The 19,641-nt window shown below is 47.7% G+C and overlaps 2 protein-coding genes and 4 non-coding genes across 9 annotated transcripts in view; 4 read left to right on the top strand and 2 right to left on the bottom strand.

Moving 5' to 3' along the window:
* The first annotated feature begins 1,480 nt into the window (after positions 1-1,480).
* Positions 1,481-1,552, top strand: Trnaw-cca5 (transfer RNA tryptophan (anticodon CCA) 5). The gene has a single exon. It is a non-coding gene; the product is annotated as a tRNA-Trp (tRNA).
* A 397-nt stretch (positions 1,553-1,949) lies between these two features.
* Trnas-gcu7 (transfer RNA serine (anticodon GCU) 7) lies at positions 1,950-2,031 on the top strand. The gene has a single exon. It is a non-coding gene; the product is annotated as a tRNA-Ser (tRNA).
* Positions 2,032-2,253: 222 nt separating this feature from the next.
* On the top strand, positions 2,254-2,327 carry Trnat-agu3 (transfer RNA threonine (anticodon AGU) 3). The gene has a single exon. It is a non-coding gene; the product is annotated as a tRNA-Thr (tRNA).
* A 361-nt stretch (positions 2,328-2,688) lies between these two features.
* Positions 2,689-2,762, top strand: Trnai-aau6 (transfer RNA isoleucine (anticodon AAU) 6). Its single transcript has one exon. It is a non-coding gene; the product is annotated as a tRNA-Ile (tRNA).
* A 676-nt stretch (positions 2,763-3,438) lies between these two features.
* On the bottom strand, positions 3,439-5,293 carry Borcs6 (BLOC-1 related complex subunit 6). Its single transcript, NM_001017474.1, has one exon. It carries the CDS (start codon positions 5,241-5,243, stop codon positions 4,161-4,163), a length of 1,083 nt encoding a protein of 360 aa, NP_001017474.2. The 5' UTR covers positions 5,244-5,293; the 3' UTR covers positions 3,439-4,160.
* Positions 5,294-14,966: 9,673 nt separating this feature from the next.
* Aurkb (aurora kinase B) overlaps positions 14,967-19,641 on the bottom strand; it is a 6,560-nt gene continuing 1,885 nt past the window's right edge. For 2 of the 4 annotated variants that reach the window (XM_008767758.2, XM_006246569.5), the window contains exons 3-9: positions 18,675-18,777; positions 18,534-18,597; positions 18,207-18,398; positions 17,883-18,021; positions 17,652-17,800; positions 16,311-16,485; positions 14,981-15,723 (exon numbers count right to left, since the gene is read on the bottom strand). In XM_008767758.2, coding sequence (XP_008765980.1) covers positions 15,562-15,723; positions 16,311-16,485; positions 17,652-17,800; positions 17,883-18,021; positions 18,207-18,398; positions 18,534-18,597; positions 18,675-18,777 — 984 coding nt within the window. In that variant the 3' untranslated portion in view covers positions 14,981-15,561. Of the gene's footprint in view, positions 15,724-16,310; positions 16,486-17,651; positions 17,801-17,882; positions 18,022-18,206; positions 18,399-18,533; positions 18,598-18,674; positions 18,778-18,872; positions 19,071-19,641 lie in introns of all 4 variants that reach the window. The other 2 variants (XM_006246570.5, NM_053749.2) reach the window with 2 other exon arrangements.

Here is a 19,641-nt window from a genome sequence, read left to right as displayed (position 1 = left end):
GGAAAGGGGGCGGGGAGGGGAGAAGGAGGGGAAGGAGAGGGAGGAGGAAGAAGGATGGAGCACAGGAGGGAGATAGAAATTAAAGACAAATACATAAACTGGTAGTACATGCTTGTATTCCCAGCAGTTGGAGGCTGAGGCAGGAGGATTGCTGAAAATCAAGGCCATTCCTACATAGAGAGTTCATGCCAGTCAGAGCTATAGAGTAATATATATATATTGTATCCTGTCTCAAAAAACAAATACAAAAAACAAAAACAAAAAACGAGAAGAAAAAACAAAAAACAAAACAAAAAAACCCCCCAAACCCAGAAAGCAACCAGGACTTTAAAGTTAGTTTTAGTTCTGTATCCCTGTACTTCTAGCACAGGGAAAACGGAAGCCAAAGGAATCCAAGTCCATTGCCACCTTGACCACTGTGAGACTCTGTATACAAAACCAAAAAGTCAGTAGGAGTTGGAGAGATGGCCCAGTGGTTAAGAGCACATATTGCTCTTCCTGAGAACCTGAGTTTGGTTCCCAACACCCACATCAGATAGCTTACAACTGCCTGTAACCCCAGGGGATCAGGAGATCCTCTGACCTCTGGTGGGCACTTGCATTCATGTGCCCCCTTCCATTAAAATAATACAAACAAATATTTATTAAAAGTAAAAATTACATAAATGTAACTAGCCTGTGTGAATCTTACACGAAGAGCCCACACGCGTTAACAACTTAACTTCTTGGCTCTGGGGACCCATCCATGAAGGTAAGGGTTGATCTGACGTCCAAAGCGTCTTTGATTTCAAGCCAGTGAGCGGTGGAGGAACTTCTATAGCAAGCCAGCACTGGAGGCTGAGAGAAGGAACGCTCGTAGCATTGGCAGGGTTCCTGAGGGAATGGATCGGGTGGGACTGGGGAGCTGGAAAAGAAATGTGAGGGAGAAGAGAGTCCAGAATGAGTCTCCCTTTTCAGTTTGGCCTGACATGGCAGATGCAGAAGACCTAGGAAGAAGAAATGACTAGTCTAGGGGACAGGAGCAAGCATCTGGGGCAGAAACTATGAGGATGATTCAGGACCCCACAGGTACAGTTGAGGGAACCTGGGCAGCCGAAGGAGAGAAGATTCACCCGATAAAACACTTTTAAGAGACTGATGGAGGGAGAAGACCAACAGATTGATGCCCTTCTGGATCCAGTTAAGACAAGGCTTTAACAGTATGATCGTGGAATAAGACCGGTGCTTGCCCTTGGAGCGAGAGAAGTATCTTTGATCTCCTACCACTTGGCCTTCCACAGGACTCCAGGGACAGAGTGGGAGGTCTTGGAGCAAGAGGTGTGAGCTGCTCGCTCTGAGGAGTTTAGTCTGAGGGTCTTCCTTCCGGGGAGAAGTTTCATTCTGTGGGTTTCCAGGAGCATTAAATCACTGAGGACCGGTGAGTGGATGGGGTGGCTAATGTAGTAGTCATGAGGTGCCCTGACTACAGCCGTGGCCGGCCGGCCTCGTGGCGCAACGGTAGCGCGTCTGACTCCAGATCAGAAGGTTGCGTGTTCAAATCACGTCGGGGTCAGCTCCTTTTTGTTATTTTTATAATTTTATCCTTTATTTTTGCCCCAATGATCAAAGAAGAAACAGTTCTTAAAAGAACAAGAACGGGAAAGCTCAGGAGCCAAGTCTTGATGCCTCCCTGTCAGTATATCTCGCAAGTTTTGTTTTGTTTTGTTTTGTTTTGTTTTGTTTTGTTTTCGGATAATCAAAGTAATTCTGGGCAGAGAACAGGACTCTCAAGGCCAGCCAGCCGCCATTGGAGCATTCAGTGTTCCTGGCCGCTGGGAGATAGATCAACACTAATCTGAGTTCACTCCGCCGTTGTGAACTGAGTTCATTCTACAAACGCAAGAAGGCTCAGCCCAGTCAGGAGTAGGAGTTGAGGTCTCAGAGAAGCCAAACGAAAGTGGGGAGGCATGGACGAGGTGGCCGAGTGGTTAAGGCGATGGACTGCTAATCCATTGTGCTCTGCACGCGTGGGTTCGAATCCCATCCTCGTCGTGTGTAGCATGTGATGTCTACATTCAGTTTTGTACTTTAGAAACAAACAAGGGTTTCTGTCATCAGATACAATTTCAGGTTTACTAGTCAGATTCCTCTACCTTCCTCTTCATTCGTTTGTTCGTTCATTCTTTTCCAGCAATGCCACGAAATACCTCCATTGTTCTTCATGTGCCCTGAAATTGACCTGGCCAAGTAGTGAAGGCGTCACAATGTCACGTAGGCGCCGTGGCTTAGTTGGTTAAAGCGCCTGTCTAGTAAACAGGAGATCCTGGGTTCGAATCCCAGCGGTGCCTCGTGGCTTTTATTTTATGGAAAATAGAAACGTAAAGACACTTCTCGAGACTCTGGATCTCATGTCATATCACGTCCATCCACTCACTGCTCAGTCTCTGGCGTCTTGTGACTTCGTATTTGAGAGTGACTACTAGAACATTTTATCCAGTCTTGAATATCATTTTTGCGCTGCGACCAACAGTCAAATGCCAAAATCTCATCTCTTGGGCTTTAACAGAATTTCTGCTTGATTGCTCACTTGGGCACTTCATTTGATTAGTTTGGGTGTTTTGTTTTTTCATTTTAGAAAATGAGTTTTTTGGGCAAAGTGGGTATGCATATATATTTACATGGCTTTAGAAGAAAGTGTTCTTCACATCTGGCCGGTTAGCTCAGTTGGTTAGAGCGTGGTGCTAATAACGCCAAGGTCGCGGGTTCGATCCCCGTACGGGCCAGTATTTTTTTTTAAATAAAAAGTTCTATATGATTTTAAATTGGAAGTTCTATGTGATGGCTTTTTCCTTAGCTACTATGATAGAAGTATCGAATTCGCTCAGTTTTGATTTACTCATGCTCACCTCTTAGCAAGGTGGCCTTGCCAGCTTTAATCATATTCTCAAAAGGAGAACTTTCTAATACTGAAACAATTCGAACTAAACTAATGTCCTGGAACGCTGTAAAAATGTGGGAATGTCTTGGAGTGTGGGAATCGTTACTTTTGTGACCTTGGATATTTTGTGATCATAACATATAGTTCCTGATTGTACTATGTAAATTGTAAGAAGACAGCCTTTGCGACTGGGACACAATTGTCTCTGTGCTGATCAGCTCAGAGAGGTCAGGAGTTTATATTTCCTCCATAACCAAGACAACCAATCTGTCTAGTGTCTACCTGTCTATCAGGAACAGAGAAGCCCTTTCCCCTCAAGACCCTTGCTTGTGTTTGTGCTGTAGTGGCTCTTTGAGCCCTTTATGAAATTATCTCCCTCAGCTCTGACGCATATCCTTCTCCATCCAGCTTGATTCTTCCTCCCCCACACTTCCCGTTCCCACTCCGGGAGCCACAGGGGTCTTCATTCCCGATCCTTTGGCTTCTCAACCCATCCGACCCGCACAAAAACAGGCTCAGCCTCAGCAGCAGCAGCAGCAGCAGTAGCACTTTAATTCCACAAAAACTCAGAAAGCCAAAATTGATTAGAATACTCCACAACAGGTGGGCTTCAAACCCGGTAACAATTCTACCTGAACCCTGAGAGCAGTGAGACACTCCCCCCACCACCTCTCTCTCTCTCCATCCTGAAATGTGCTCCCGTTAGCTCCACCCCGTGGCATTTTAGGGGACCAGAGGGAAGAAGCAGGAGGCTATGCAGAGGTGTACCCTCGCCCTCGCATGGTTGTGGACAGGGATCATTTAAGTTCCTAAAGCCCCCCGGCACTTGAGGTATGACCATTGGAATCCGGATGGCCGCAGCGGGGCTGGGGTCTCCTCTGTTCTCTTCTGATCACACATTAGGGTCTGCCCCACCCTCCAGCAGAGATCTAAGGGCCTGTATTCCCGTGGACGGCGTTCTAGCTTAGGGAGAAGAGTCAGGAAGAACAGGGTAGCTACGGATGGCCAACTGAATAAAAGCAGAGCTACATCCCTTCCCACCAGGAAAATCCTCAGAACTTCCCCACTCACACTCCTTAGGCTTAGAATGGGCACAGGCCCCCTAAATGCTTGTGGAAGAACCTGTAACGCATAGGCCTCCCCTCTGCAGGCAGTTTCCACCAGGGCTCTTTGACGAATCCTGAGGGTCCTGTTGGACCACGTTCGGGCCAGGTTAGGCATGGCCTCTCCTCTATGCTCCTGGTCACTTGCATAGGGCCTCCAACACCTCCAGAGTGCGTCGGATATCTCGGACTTGGCGTGCCAGCCCCTGAACCGGTTGCAAAGCCCGTTCCAGCTCCTCGCAGCGCGCAAGCAAGGTGTACATGCCCTTGATGCTCATGTCCACGGCTTCACCTAAGGAGTCCACCGCGTCGCGGTAGGTCTGGATGCAGCCCACGCTCAATGCCGTCAGCTCCTGCACCGCACCACCCAGCCCGCAGAGCAGACGGTCCACCCTGCCGCCCAGCTCGCGACTCAGCCGCTCCAGATCCCTCAGTACGTCCGGGTCGATGGGAGGGATAGTGGGGGTGGGTGCGGGCGTTAGGCAGGGCCTCCCAGAGGCCGGAGGAACGGGTGATGGGGCGCCACTCAGTCGGATCTTGAGTTGTAGGTTGTTGGCGACAAAGTGAGTAAGGTCGCCGTGGCGGCTCACCGTGCCCTCCAGCTCTAGTGGGCTGGAGATGGTGGCGCGACGTCCTCCGCCCGCGCCGGCCTCGCCACTGGATGAAGATCCCCCTCCGCCGCACGCCCCACTCAGTCCGTCCAGGCTGCGGCTGTCCTGAAGGCGGCTGGGAAACGAGTGGCCAGCCCTATCCGCCGCCTCCTCGTCGTCGCCGTCGTCGTCGTCGTCACCCTCTTGCTGAGGCAGCTCCACATTCATCTCAACGCCTCCGGGGCTCCCTCGACGGCAGACCGTCAGAGCGGAGGGCTGATCCTCGCTGGGCTCGGGCTCCGGGTACCAGGAGGACGGGGGCGGGGTGTGCTCGGAACCTGACGTCCCCCGGCTGCCCCGGGCCCCTGACGGCGTCGCCCGGGCGCTCGGCTTGTCCTCCCAAGTGTCCAGCTCCGGCCGATGGGCGATGCTGCCGCTCGAAGTCTTCGGGGACGGTCGGGGGTGACGGCTCGCGACCCCAACGCTCTCAGCCTCTTCCTCCCCGGACAGCGTCCGGGCTGAGGGCGGTTTCGAGAGCGTTCGGGACGGCCTGCCGCTGAAAGTCACGGCCTGGTGGTCGGCTCCGGTCGAAAGGTCCTGCTCCGGCCCGAGCCGCCCCCGGGCGGCCTCCATACTGAGGGTGGGGGCCGGAACCGCGAGTCGTCCGCCCGGCTCCCCGGCAGCGGCGGCACCTTTAAGGGGCGTTGGCGGAGGCGCGCCGATTGGCAGCCGGATGATAATGGTCGGGACAGGAAGGACTCTGTGATTGGTCGTCACCCAGGAAGTTCCGGAAGGAGATCTGTTATTGAACTGCAGAACACACGTGAAAGCCAGTCGGGTGGCGGCTCCGAGGTGACAGCTGTGCGCGGGGCCCCGCCTTTTCGTAGAGTAGAGGGGGCAGATCTTAAAAGACCCGAGCCCTGAACCTCCCGAGTCCCACAGGGGCGGAGCTTAGGTTCTACTTCCCCAGTGGTGTCTTCCTGAATCACCGCCTAACAATCACACACAACCCGGGATCATTCTTAGGATTTCTAGAGGTTCTTGGATGCTCAGGGTTGGACTGAGCCTAGCTAGATGACCGAGAAAGAAAAACAGCACCAAGGGAGAGAAAGCCAGAATTCTCAGCGGAACATGACTGATTGGTTCCATCCTTGAAACTGGTCCTTGAAGTGCCCAGAGCGACTCAGTGTGGACGGAATTGCAGCTTGTGGATTTTCCTGTGCCTTTGTCACTCTTCGGCCTCCTGTCCCCTCTGCGTAGAGCGATTCTCTCATTGGAGGATAATATTGAGATTTTTGTCACAAGAGAAAATATTCCATAGATGAAAAGATTAGAACTTTTGATAAGCACCCTCGGGAAGATAAAGGGGTTGTGGTCGAGAGTAAGTAGGACTAGTTTGATGAGGCCTAGGTTGGGAAAGGTCTCTGATGGGAACTACCAAGAGCATCAAATCATCTTGCTGGCAGAGGGAAGAGCGGCGTTTAAACCTCAGAGACAAAGAGGTTTGATATAAACAAGAAAAGTTGGGGCACGGAATGTCGGGGAGGGACAGAGAAGGGCTGTGGTACAGGAAGAATCAGATGATAGAAAAGTCGTCAACTGCAAAATACAACCAAAGCTCTGAGACACTTCTAGCTAACAAAACAATGTACTAATATTCTTCCTTGCTTTATAATCGTTGTACAGCCCCGGCTGTCCTGGCACTAGCACTGGCCTCGAACTCACAAAGAGCCTTCTGCCTCTGCCTCCCAAGTGCTGGGGTTACAGGTAGAATGACACCATGCCAGTCTTGTTCCGTTTTTGAAACTGAATCCTGAGTGGAAAGTATGTACAATTACTGTGGATAGTAACTGCAGAATCTTCCCGTTTTCGCTGGCGCCAACCATGACTTTTGCAGTCCCCTCCACCCTGTATTTTATTCTTGTGTTCCTTGCTCATTTCTTGAGGTCTTTTTCCTTTGAAAGAAGCAAGTCTTTTGTCTTCTACTACTATTACTACTGCTACTATATTACTGCTGCTACTACTATTACTACTGCTACTACTATCATTACCTAATCCTCTTCCTCTTCATGCCAAAGGTATGCCTTGCCACCACCAAAATGGATTTTAAAATTTTAAAAATAAGATGACATTTAGTGTGACAATGGTGGTTTTACTTGGTGGCATAAGGTTTAGTTGGAACATTGTCTTCCCTACTGTTTGGTGACTCCATTTAAATTCCTTTCATATATGTACATATTTTAGGAAACTTCTTCAGTAGGTTTCCATTTTATTTTCAGACGATGCGAGATTTATTACTGAACATGATTTGGTAGGGTAGAGGAGAGCACTGTGGAACATCAGGAATGCAGGGCTCTCCACTTGTCCAGAGGACCACGATTGGGGACACACTTGACACCACAGCCATCAGGAATGAGCCACTTCTCAGCAACCATGTCTTCAGATTCATCTGCATTAAACTAGGAGAAGCCCTACTTCTCTGAGATGTGGATCTTCTGGCAGTCAGGGGACTTGAACTTGGCTCTGTGCAGAGCCTCAGTCACAGTGTTCCCTATTCTGCAGCTTGGTGCAGATGGACATGATGACCTGGCCAACGAAAACCGGGGCCACTGGCCCTGGGGCTTCCCAAAGGCACCGTGCATACCTGTCTGGAGCCTAGATCAGGGACAGCATTGTGATCAGAGACTTGATTATGGTCCCTTGAAGCCACCCATGTAGACAATGGGCTACATACATTGCACATAGCTTTTTAAGCTATTTAATCCTCCTAGTTTCCCCTTTGTCTCTCCATAACAATATATTCTATTTCTCTGTCTAGGTACCTGTCTTAGTTTCAGTTTCATTTGCTATAAAGAGGGACCAGGACCACAGCAACTCTTTTTTAATGTGAGACTGTTGCTGTTTTCAGACACACCAGAAGAGGGCATCAGATCCCATTACAGATGGTTGTGAACCACCATGTGGTTGCTGGGAATTGAACTCAGGACCTCTGGAAGAGTAGTCGGTGCTCTTGACCACTGAGCCATCTCTGTAGCCCAACTTCTTCTTTGTTTTTTTTTTTTTTTTTTAATGCTCTTTTCTCCTGTCTTCTCAGTCACTACCAGCCCTTTTTATACTTTCAAACCCAAGCTGGTTTAAAAAAAAAAAAAGATCCAATTTATGTATATCAGTACCCTGTAGCTGTCTTCATACACACCAGAAGATCCCATTACAGATGATTGTGCACCACGACCAAACCACTGAACTCAGGACCACTGGAAGAACACTCAGGACTCTTAACTGTGAAGCCACCTCTCCAGCCCCTTCATGGCAGTTCTTATTTAATTTAAATTAAATATTTAATTGGGACTGGCTTACAGTTGAGAAGTGTAGTCCATTATCATCATATCAAAAGCGTGACGGTGCGCAGGCAGACCTGGTGCTGGAGGAGTAGCGTCACCATGCCACTTCTGATCGTAATGCACACATGAACGCTTAAAAGCTAACATCCACAAATAAAAGGAAACACATGATCTTTGTCTTTTGGGGCTTAGGTTATCTCGTACAGGGTGATTTTTTTTTCTAGCTGTATCCATTTACCTGCCGTGTCAAAATCTTTTTTCTTAACAATTGAATTCATATTCCACTGTGGAATGGACCACACTTTCAGTGTCCATTCATTGGTCGATGGCTACTTTCAATTCTGTTATGGATGAACATGGATGAGCGCCTGTCTCTGTAGTAAAATGCACAGTTCTTTGGTTATATGTCCAAGAGTGGTAGAGGTGGATCTTGAAGTACTTCGATTTCCAGCTTCCTGAGAAAGGATCGCACAGACTTCCACAATGGCTTCACCAGTCTGCACACCCACCAGCAAGGAATGTTTCCCTTTCCCCATCCTCAATGGCATGCTGTCATTCCTTTCATTGATCTTGTTGGCTAGTTTTTCACCAGTTTGTTCCACATACCATTGCCTTCCCAGGGTGGTGGAATCTGTTGCCTTTGTGCTAGCCTGAACCACATCTTAGAATCTCCCGCTTACTCTCCCTGTCCCCTTTAGCAATTCCCAAACATGAAAACTCAAACCGGTTAAACAACTGCCTTTCTACGCTCACTTTCCCATTCTTCCCTTCTTCTAAGCAGTATAGCTAAGTCTTGTGGCCCATGCTCATACACTCTAGGTTGTCCTTGACTCAAGATCTTTCTGCCTCAGTCTCCCTAGTGCTAGGATTCAGGCATGAGCCATCATGCTTCCTCTCACCTTTGTGTGTGTGTGTGTGTGTGTGTGTGTGCACGCACACGTGTGTGTTCAGAGCAGAGGAACAATAGTTTTTTACCCTTAAGACACAGCTGATTGTGAGATGTAGATTAGCCCAACAACCGGAGTTTAATCCCCAGGGCCCACATGGTGGAAGGCAAGAACTTGTCCTTTGACCCCTGCATATGAGTCACGGTGTGAGCAAATATGGACACACTCTCAAAAGAAATGAATACATTGTGTGTGTGTGTGTGTGTGTGTGTGTGTGTGTGTATGTGTGTGTGTGTGTTGGTTTGTTTGTTTTTTAAAGAGTTGACTCTGCTCTGCCCTGCTCTGTGTCCTCATAGTTCCACCTCGACTCTGAGACACAAAGTAAAGGTCAGAATGCATGGGTCTGGCTGTTTGGAGCACCTGTTCACCAAGGTTGTCTCCCACCTTAAAGGTATCGCTAACCTTAACTCCACAGTCTATAGGTTCCAATATGATTCCATCCATGGCAAGTCCCACAACAAAGGCAAGGCTAAAAGTGAGAAACGTGTCATCAACAGGAATCCGTCGCCAGTCTCCATCTTCTAGTAGCTAGCTCCTGCCAGCATTGAAAGCTGCCAAGTCTGTTGCTTTGCCTGCTTCCGTCTCCACCACCACAGAGAAGGCTGGGGCCCATTTCAGGGGTAGAGCCAAAAAGGTAATATCTGTACCTCATCTGCTCGCACCACCATGGTTGTGATGGGCAAGAGCCATGAGAAGTACGATAACTCAGAACTGTCAGCAGTGCCTCCTGTGCCACTGTCTTAGTCAGTGTTCTGTTGCTGTGAAGAGACACCAGGACTACGACAACCTTTTTTTTTTTTTCGAGACAGGGTTTCTCTCTGTAGCCTGTAGCAGGCTCAAACCTTGACAGTGTTGCAGTCACTGCTACTTATGGTTATTAAGAGGTATTAGATCCTACAACACAGAATTTGATAAAACAATTTTGCTGCTATTGAAGAGAGGAGTGGGCCAGCTCCACCAAACTCAAGTAGCTGCAACACAAAGAAAAGCAGCTGAGGGGATGACCACAGTGTCTATTCCATCAGGGTCAGCAGCTCTGGTGGACCAGCTTATGTGGTTCAGTTATGTGACCTGACCTTTTTTTTTTTTTTTTGGTCAGGGTTTATCTGTGCAGCTCTGGCATATATACACACCAAGCTGGCTTCAAACCCACACAAAAAACTGTCTGCTTCCCCCTCCCAGAAGCTGGGATTAAAAGGTGCCAGCACCACTTGTCTCAGTAAACTGGAAACCAATTAACAGCTTGGTAAGTGTCCTGTCCTATGACCTACCCTTCCCTACCCCAATTACATAACAGTTATGAAGGTCCCTTGTTTCTTCTAAAAATATAATTGTATTCTGGAGTGAGCTTTTTTTTTTTTTTTTTTTTTTTTTTTTTTTTTTGAGCTGGGGACCGAACCCAGGGCCTTGCACTTCCTAGGTAAGCGCTCTACCACTGAGCTAAATCCCCAGCCCCTGGAGTGAGCTTTCTTACTGAGGGCATCACATGCACTCCTCCAGCAGACAGAGATATGGGGTAAAATCGCACAGACTGGGCGATAGTGGTGCACACCTTTAGTCCCAGCCTTTGGGAGGCAGAAGCAGGAGGATCTCTAAGTTTGAGGCCAGTCTGGACTACAAAGTGAGTGCCAGAACAGCCAGGCCTACACAGAGAAACCCTGTCCTGAAAACCAACAGAAGAACTGCATGATGTATGCACATGGTATACTTCCACATATGCAGGTAAAAAATTTTTTTAACAAAGAACAGCATAGTAATTCATCGGAAGGTGTTATGGCTTGAATTTTTGTTGTCCCCAGATTCATGTCCTGGGTTTTTGATTGGGTCCTGATCAAATGGTGGAATAGATTTAATTGTGGCATTTTCAAACCTATTGTGATGTTTTGGTCTTTAAATTTTTTTATTCATGTGCATGGGTAGAAGCCACAAAAAGGTGTCAAAGCTCACAGAGGAGTTGCAGTTGGTTGTGAACTGCCTACCAAGGGTTCTTAACTGCTGAGCCACCTATCCAGACCCATCATGCTTTGCTCTTATACGATCTGCCCCACCCTCCAGACCCCTTCCTCCCCGCAAACAGCTCTCCCTTCTGCTTTCAAGGCACATACGTTCCACGCCCTTTTCTTCCTCTTTAGACCCTTTCTTCCCATTTCACATTCTACACACACACACACACACATGCACAGAGAGAGAGAGAGAGACAGAGAGAGAGAGAGAGAGAGAGAGAGAGAGAGAGAGAGAGAGAGAGAGAGAGAGGTGTATGTGGAAGCAAGAGGATAATAAACTCTTAGCAAGGAATCCATTCCCTTCTCCCAGCAACCATATGAATCCCAGCTTCATCTCAGCCACAGACCTCAGGGGTCAGCCACTCGGTGTTAACCTGTACTTGTTGGCTTTGTGTGTCAACTTGACACGAGCTGGAGTTATCACAGAAGCCTCAGTTGAGGAAATGCCTCCATGAGATCCAGCTGTCTAACGCTTGACATGACCAGGACATGAGTGCTTTTCCTGTATCTTATGTCTGTGACTGGTGCCCTCCAAGGCCAGGATCCCATGGAGCTAAACCTGCCAGAGTCTTTAGAGGGGCATTTATGCCTCACACCCCTTAACATTTTATTTTTGTTTTTTGGACAGAATCTCACTCTGTGGTCTTGGCCAGTCTAGAACTTACTATATAGACCAGGATGACTCAGATTTGCCTGCTTCTGCCTCCTGAGCACTAGGATTAAAGGTCTGTATCACACTGACTGGCCATATTTGACTTTTTTTCTTTTAAATAATAATTTTCTTTAATTGAAAGAGATTATTTGGGCTGGAGAGATGACTCAGAAGTTAAGAGCACTGACTGCTCTTCCAGAGGTCCCGAGTTCAATTCCCAGCAACCACATGGTGGCTCACAACCACCTGTAATGGGATCTGATGCCCTCTTCTGATGTGTCTGAAAACAGCTACAGTGTACTCATATAAATAAAATAAATAAATCTTAAAAAAGAAAAAAGAGAGAGATTATTTTCTCACACAATATATCCTATTATAGCTTCCCCTCCCTCTACTCCTCCCAGGTTGTCCCCACCTCTCTTCACCTCTTGCATCGCTGTGATACCTGAGTTTGCTATGTAGACCGCACTGTCCTTAAACTTGTGGCGATTATTCTGAGTACCATGCACTGACATGCCAAACTAACTTGGTTTTTGGCTTCAAAAATACCCCAGACAGGGTTTCTCTATGTCCCTGGCTGTACTGGAACCTCGATCTGCAGACCAAGCTGACCTGGAACTCAGAGGTCCACCCGCGTCTACCTCCCAAGTGCTGGGATTAAAATCATGCATTACCGCCACCATAGCTTCCCAATGTTGACATAACTGTACTAACACTATTTCACTTTCAATACAGTATTTGTTTTAGCTATGGTTTCCACTGCTGTAAAGAGACACCATGACCACAAGGCAACTTTTTTTTTTAATTAATTTATTTATCATATATGAGTACACTTTAGCTGTCTTCAGACACACCAGTAGAGGGCCTCAGATCTCATTACAGATGGTGGTGAGCCACCATGTGGTTGCTGGGATTTGAACTTAGGACCTCTGGAAGAGCAGTTAGTGCTCTTAACCACTGAGCCATCTCTCCAGCCCACAAGGCAACTTTTATAAAGGACAACATTTAATTGGGGCTGGCTTACTGGTTCTGGGGTTCAGTCCATTCTCATCATGGCAGGAAGCATGACAGTGTCCAGGAAGGCCTGGCACTGGAGGATCTGGGAGTTCTGCATCTTGTTCCAAAGGCGAACAGAAGACTGAATCCCATGTGGCTAGGAGGAAGGTCTCAAAGCCCAACCCCACAGTGACATACTTCCTCCAGGGCCACACCTCCTAATAGTGCCACTCCCTGGGCCAAGCATATTTAAACCATCACATTCCACTCCCTGGACCTATAGGCTTGTTCAAATACATCAGTCTATGGGGGTTATTCTTAGGCATAGCATAACGCAAAATACATTTAGTCCAACTTCAAAAGTCCCCATAGTCTATAGCAGTCTCAACAATGTTAAAAGTCCAAAGTTCAAAGTCTCTCTTGAGTCATGTAATCTCTTAAATGTAATCCCTTAGGAAGCTAAAAATCAAAAAACAGGTCACATACTTCCAACATTGGGGGATATACATCACCATTCCAAAAAACGTCATGGTGAGGAAATACTGGACCAAAGCAAGACAGAAAACCAGCTGGGCAAACTCCATGTCTCCCATGTCAAACCGTTCTTCAGGTCTCCAAATCCTTTCACCCTTGTTGACTGCTGTTGGCAGATCTGGCATTCAGCAGCAACAAACCTCATTCTCTTAAGCTGGTTCCACTCCCTGTTAGCAGCTTTTCTTGGTAGGTATCCCATGGCTCTGACATCTCTAATGTCTTGGCATATCCAAGGCAACTTATGTTACAGCTTCTTGTTCCAATGTCTGGGATCCACACATGATCTTCTGGGCTCCTCCGAAGGGCTGTCATCACTTCTCCAGCTCTCTGTAGCACTCTAGGCTCTGGTTCACACCACTCCACTGCTGCTGCTGTTCTTGGTGGTCATCCCATGATATTGGCATCTCCAATACGCAGGGGACTTCCAGTGCACTAGGCTTTACGAATGGTCTCTCATAAGTTCCCTTCACGGTGCCACGGCTCTTTGCATGACCCCTTCAGTCCTGGGCAGTCACCTGCAACTGAGGCTGTACCTTCACCAATGGCCTTCCATGGCCTCTTACAGTGCCAAGCCTCCATGACCCCTTCATGCCTTCAAAACCAGTACCACCTGGGTGACTCTTACACATTACCAAGTCCAGCTGCAGCACAAGGTAAAACTTTGGTGATCTCGAACACAGCTTCTTTGTGCTCTCAGAAAATACTTTCCAAATTTCCTTCAGTGATGCAATGTCTTTCTTAGCTCCAGCTAACCAGCACCAATTGTCCCAGTAGTCCCTTCCAGACTCTAAAGCCAGAGACACATGGCCAAAGCTGTTGAGTTCTGTTCCTTGCTGGGGATGGGACATGGCCCCCTTGTTCTATTACATCATCACCAGCTTTCTGTCTTCCAATTCCTTCACTGCCTAAGCTTGGCTGTCCTGGAGCTTGCTCTGTAGATTGACCTTGAACTCAGAGATCTGCATGGCTCTGTCACCTGAATGCTGTGATCAAGCTGTGTGCCACCACACCTGAATTTAAGGTTTAGTTCCCCTAGAACTTGCCTGTCTCCTGGGATTAAAACTGTGCCACTATGTCTGAGCCAAAGCTTTCCATGGCTACTGTTCCTCAAGGTCTGGGTCAGACGCCTATGCTCTCCAGTTCTGGACTATAGTTCGTTCCAGACTAAACATCCAACAATAACCAGGTAAGAACACCTCACACGATAATAACCATCCCTTGTTCAACTGTGAAGCTTTACAGTTTATCTGGGTGGGATCTTGCCCCAAGGTCACCACTCCCTTAATCCCATTTAATAGCCCTGCACACAGAATTTAGCTTCCTTCCACTTCCTGGTGCCCCTTTACTCTATGAGCCATGTTTTATGTTTCCTTTCTAAGCTTGCTTGCTTCATCAAAACGCTCTTCATGAGAGTAAACCAGAGGGCAGTCTCTGCTGGGCTTTTTTGAGACTTGTTTTACCGATACAATTAATCTAAATCTCCTCACCTTAGCCCTCAGACAAGGGCAAAAAGCAGCCACATTCTTCACCAAAGTATCACAAGAACAGACTCTAGGTCAAGTTCTAAAATTCTTCTCTGTAACCTCTAGAGGCAACAGGGCTCCACAGTTCAAATCACCCTTGGCACCATCATCTTCAGTATTCTTACTAAGATGGCCTAGTAGAACATTCCATTGCTTTCCAAAGTCCTAAGATACACATTCCTCCAAACAAAAGCATGGTCAGGCCAATCACAGCAATACCCCAGTCCCTGGTACCAACTTCTGTCTTAGGGTCTCAAAACCCACCCCACAGTGACACACTTCCTCCAACAAGGCCACACCTCCTAGTAGTGCCACTCCCTGGGCCAAGCATATTCAAACCATCACAGAATTCAAAAACATGAAATATTTAAGAGTTTATTATAAAATATGCTTTATTCTTCATAATTTTCCTGAATTTAAAACAGAGTAGGCTAAACCATGTTTCAGAGAAAAATTGTATTAAATGCATTTTTGGCTTATAGTATTTTTAAAATGACGTTCAACATTGACAAATTCTTTCATTTAGAGGGTTTAAAATTCTGTGCATGGGTGTTTTGCCTGCATAGATGATACCACATCCATGCCTACTGCCTGCAGAGGCTTGAAGGCCTCGATACCCCAGAATTAGGTGTTACAGACAGTGGTTGTGAGCACCATTGTAGTGCTCAAATTGAACTCCTGGTTCTTGGGAAGAGTAGCCAGTGCTTTTAACTGCCAAGCCATCTCTCTAGCACTGTTTGTTTTTTAACTTTATATGTTTGGCTTGCATATATGTGTACGACATGTATGCCCAATTTTGCCTGTAGAGGTCAGAAGAGGAATAAGATCCCCAAGGAATAAGATTCCCTAGAACTGGGGTTAGGGATAGTTTCCAATCACTATCCCCTTCTCACGACACATACACAGACATACAAAGAAAACTGAGAAATGACAGGAACAAAAATCAAGAAGCAGGCTAAAGGGCAGAGGGAGGCAGAACCCTCCGTGAGTTGGCCCGGACCCAAGGGTGAGCCGAGACCTGCTCCAGAGGCAGTCGTTGTGAGGGGTTATGTTTGAGCAGCTTGGAGATGAGGTCCTTGGCCCCCAAAGGCATAGAAGAGGGAAACTTCAGGTCTACCTGCAGGTAGAAAAAGGAAAGGTGTCATCTGTGTTACCCCGACCACATTCTCCTTGACTACTTATTCCATTAGGAGACAGAGAACACCCAGAGAGGTGTTATTGCCAGTGGATGGCAGCCGGGGTGTGTGTGTGTGGGGGGAGTCTTATTTATTTATTTTATTTATTTATTTATTTTTTTTGGTTCTATTTTTCGGAGCTGGGGACCGAACCCAGGGCCTTGCGCTTCCTAGGCAAGCGCTCTACCACTGAGCTAAATCCCCAACCCCTATTTATTTTTTTTGAGAGTGTGGATACAGGTAGGTTGCTGGTGCTCATGCAGGTAGCACTAACTGTTCTCAGCAGCTATAAAAAGAAAGTGGATGAGAAAGTAGGCAGGACATGTGTTGGGGAGGAGTCCAGGGAAGTGAGTGACAAGTGTCCTTAGGGGTAGATATGGTCAAGGTTCGTTATATACAAGTTGTCAGAGAATGAATGAAAAGTATTTACAAAGCAGGGACATTTTTAAAGAACCATGTACATCCACTGAGTGTCCCCAGTCCCCAGACCCTGGCTTCTACAGTATACAAAGCCCATGGTCCACCTCACCTTGACAATCCGACGATATGTCTCACTGTGGCTAGGGCTCTCAAAGGGTGGGTTCCCCACCATCAGTTCATAGCAGAGCACTCCAATGCACCACAGATCTACCATCTCATTATGCATCCGCCCTTCAATCATCTCTGGGGGCAGATAGTCCAGGGTGCCGCACATGGTCTTCCTCCTGGTGGGATGAGGGAAGAGGGTAGGGTCCCAGATGTCAGACAGCCTCTCTTTTCTCTTTACCTGACAATAGGTAGCCCAGAGACCCCAGGATGCGCTTTGGAGTAGGAGACGGTAATGATATATAAGCCAAATGCCAGAGGCGGGCATGCATGGTGCCAGCATGGTCATACTCATGAGTTATCTTAATCAATAAAACAATCAGAGACAAGGGCAATGCTTACGTCAAAGAAAAAACAAAAGACACCAACGCCCACCAAGCATGTGCTACTTACATTTTACTGTGCAATACCCTGAAGAACTAAACAACCAAGGGGTCACCGGATACCCGCTCAGATACACATCTAATCCCACCAGCGCTTGGTGTGTTTGGCTTTGTTTCTTTGAGCCAGGCTCTTTCTCTCTCTAGCCTTTGCTGGCCTGGAACTCACTGGCTTTGACCTCATCTGTGTTACCCTGACCACCACTGCTTACCACGGACTGACTCCCGACGGCTGGATTTAAAGGTGTGTGTCACAACGCCTGGCTTAATCCTAGCACTTGGGCAGCTGACATAAGATTGTCAGTTTGAAGCCATTTTGGGCTGCAGATAAGTCAGAGAGCCAGCATAGAGCCCAGCATAGGCAAGCCCCTCAGTTCCACCCCCAATACCGTAAAACCAAAGCAAACCAAATAAACTGTGACGGGGTAAGCAGAGATGGTAGGGCATGCCTGGGATACCAGCCGCTCGCTTGAGCCTGAGCCTTTAAGACCACAGAGTGAGACCATACCTCCTTCCAAAGAGCAGAGTTTTGCGAGGGTAAACTTGGCATGGTGATACATTCCTGTAATCCTAGTACGTTTGGAGGTAGCAGCAAGGAGAATCAGAAGTCAAAGTTCTCTTTGGCTATAGAGAGTTTGAAGTCATCCTGTGCTACAGAAGACCAGACCCTGGCTCAATCAACCAATCAACTATCAATCAGTCTATAGTGTGGGAGTTTTCTCAACAATGTAGACTCACTATATTTAATTAAAAAAAAAAAAGTAGAAAATCTAGGGCATGAATTCTTGAGTCACCTATTTCTGTAAAGATATCACTATGTCTATACTACAAGGAGAAAACCCCCAAAAGTTCCTGAGGAATGTCACAGCCTCAAGACGGGAACAGCCCCCCAAGTCCCTCCATACCTCAGGGATGGGGCATGCACAGACCAGCCAAAGTCCGCAATCTTCAGCTCTCCCTGTAGACCTAACAGCAGGTTCTCGGGCTTTATGTCTCTGTGAATCACCTTCTTCTTGTGGCAGTACATCAGCGCGTCTGACAGTTCCTCCATGATCTGTGAGGGCCCATACAACAGGAAATCAGGCCCTCGGTCTCCAGCAACAGCCCCGGCCTCACACCCCACACCAGGCCCTGACCGTGGCAGTCCGCTGCTCATCGAAGGTTCCGCTCTTCTGTAGTTCCTTGTAGAGCTCTCCGCGGGGGGCGTATTCGAGTATCAAGTAGATCCTCTGCTGGTCATAGAAGTAGTTGTACAGCTGAAGAATATTGGGATGTCTGGGGCAGGGAGAAAAGAAGCTTCAGGCTGTATCTAGAAGCCCGGACAGATTGCAGAGACTTAACTCAGGGAGCAGGAAGAGCTGGGGCAGGTGGTCTAGGTGGAGTGAGACCGGGTTGGGATTCCCAGCAACAGTGAGGTGTTGGGGTTAGCAGAGGGACCGGGGTCAGGGGTGACAGCATACTTCAGGTGCGCCTGGATTTCGATCTCTCGGCGGAGCTGGTGCTCCACCCCCTCCTTTTCAATCTGAGACTTGAAGAGGATCTTTAGCGCCACGATGAAACGGCTTTTCTTCTCCCGAGCCAAGTACACATTTCCAAATTTGCCTTTGCCCAGAGGACGCCCAATCTCAAAGTTGTCAATGGTGAAAGGCTGCCTGATTAGACAAGCAGGGGGAAGTTAGCTGGCTCAGTGCTAGCTGGCTCAGACTCTCAAGGCGGCCGATCTCTCACAGTCCGTGCTCCCCTTAACCTCCTCCATTTCTGCCTCATCACTGTTCAAGTTCCCCTACCTGCTCTGGGATCCTTGCAAGGCAGTGGCACCCTTGTTCTCAGTCAACTTCTGACCAGGGACAGCTAAGGAAAGAGTAGCTCTGTTGAGTCTCCCCCTTTGACATTCCCAGCTTACACCCTCTCCCCATTGTCCCAGGTACCTGTGGACTGGCTGTTGGACCGGTTCATGAGGGCCTGTGCAGGTGTCACGGCAGGCTCCTTCCGTAGGACTCTCTGGGGCAAGGTGTTCAGGCCAGATTGAGACTGAGGAGCAAAGGGTGACTCTGAGAACCTCCTGGTCCCTCAGAATGTGCTATAAGCCACACTTCAGCTACTTGTTAAAGAACCCATGCACTCACAGTTCACAGAACAACAGTGATGCACCGTGGTTTGCCTGCCCAGCCCCAGGAATCTGCTCATTGCTCCACGTGAAAAGGGTTAAAAAACAACTGGCAGCCGGGAGTAGTAGCACACACTCACAGGCAGCAGGGAGGTCTCTGTGAGTTTGAGGCTAGCCTGTTCTAGTTTCAGGATGGCCAGGGCTACACAGTGAAACACTGTCTCGAAAAAAACAAAAGTAAAAAAGAGAAATTAAAATAAATAAAAAATAAAGCAACCCGAGGTCCTGGCACACATCCATAACTTAGGAGGTGGGGGCTCCTGACTAGGAGTTCTAGGCCAGTGCAGCCTGAACTAAATTAGACCTTGTTTTAACATTGCCCTCCCCACAAAAAAAAATTAAAAAGCAAAGTAAATGAACCAATGGAAAAAACAACCCAAGATAAGAGGCAAAAGACTCACTATACCAACTTAACATTTCCCTGTGTGACCCTGGCTCACACCTCAAGCCCATCACTGTCCAGTCTGGATAGTTCTAAACACATCACCACCTTTGCCCAGGCTTACAGAAGAACCTGAGCATGTGAGGTCAACAACATCCTTTATAGGAACAGACCATCAGGGATACTGATGGCCTTGGGGGTTGCAGGATATTTGATCATACCGTGAATCTCAGGGATGACAATTAGGACAGGAAAATAAAAGATATGTTTACACTTGGACCACTTCACTTTCAAAGTTCTCTGAGTAATAAATAGATCTTTTCCTGGGATACCAGTCAGGGTAAAA

This window comes from Rattus norvegicus, chromosome 10, assembly GCF_036323735.1.
Source record: "Rattus norvegicus strain BN/NHsdMcwi chromosome 10, GRCr8, whole genome shotgun sequence".
Taxonomy (NCBI): Eukaryota; Metazoa; Chordata; class Mammalia; order Rodentia; family Muridae; genus Rattus; species Rattus norvegicus.
The sequence above is the reverse complement of the archived record's forward strand: the minus strand, read 5'-3'. Positions and strand labels throughout refer to the sequence as shown.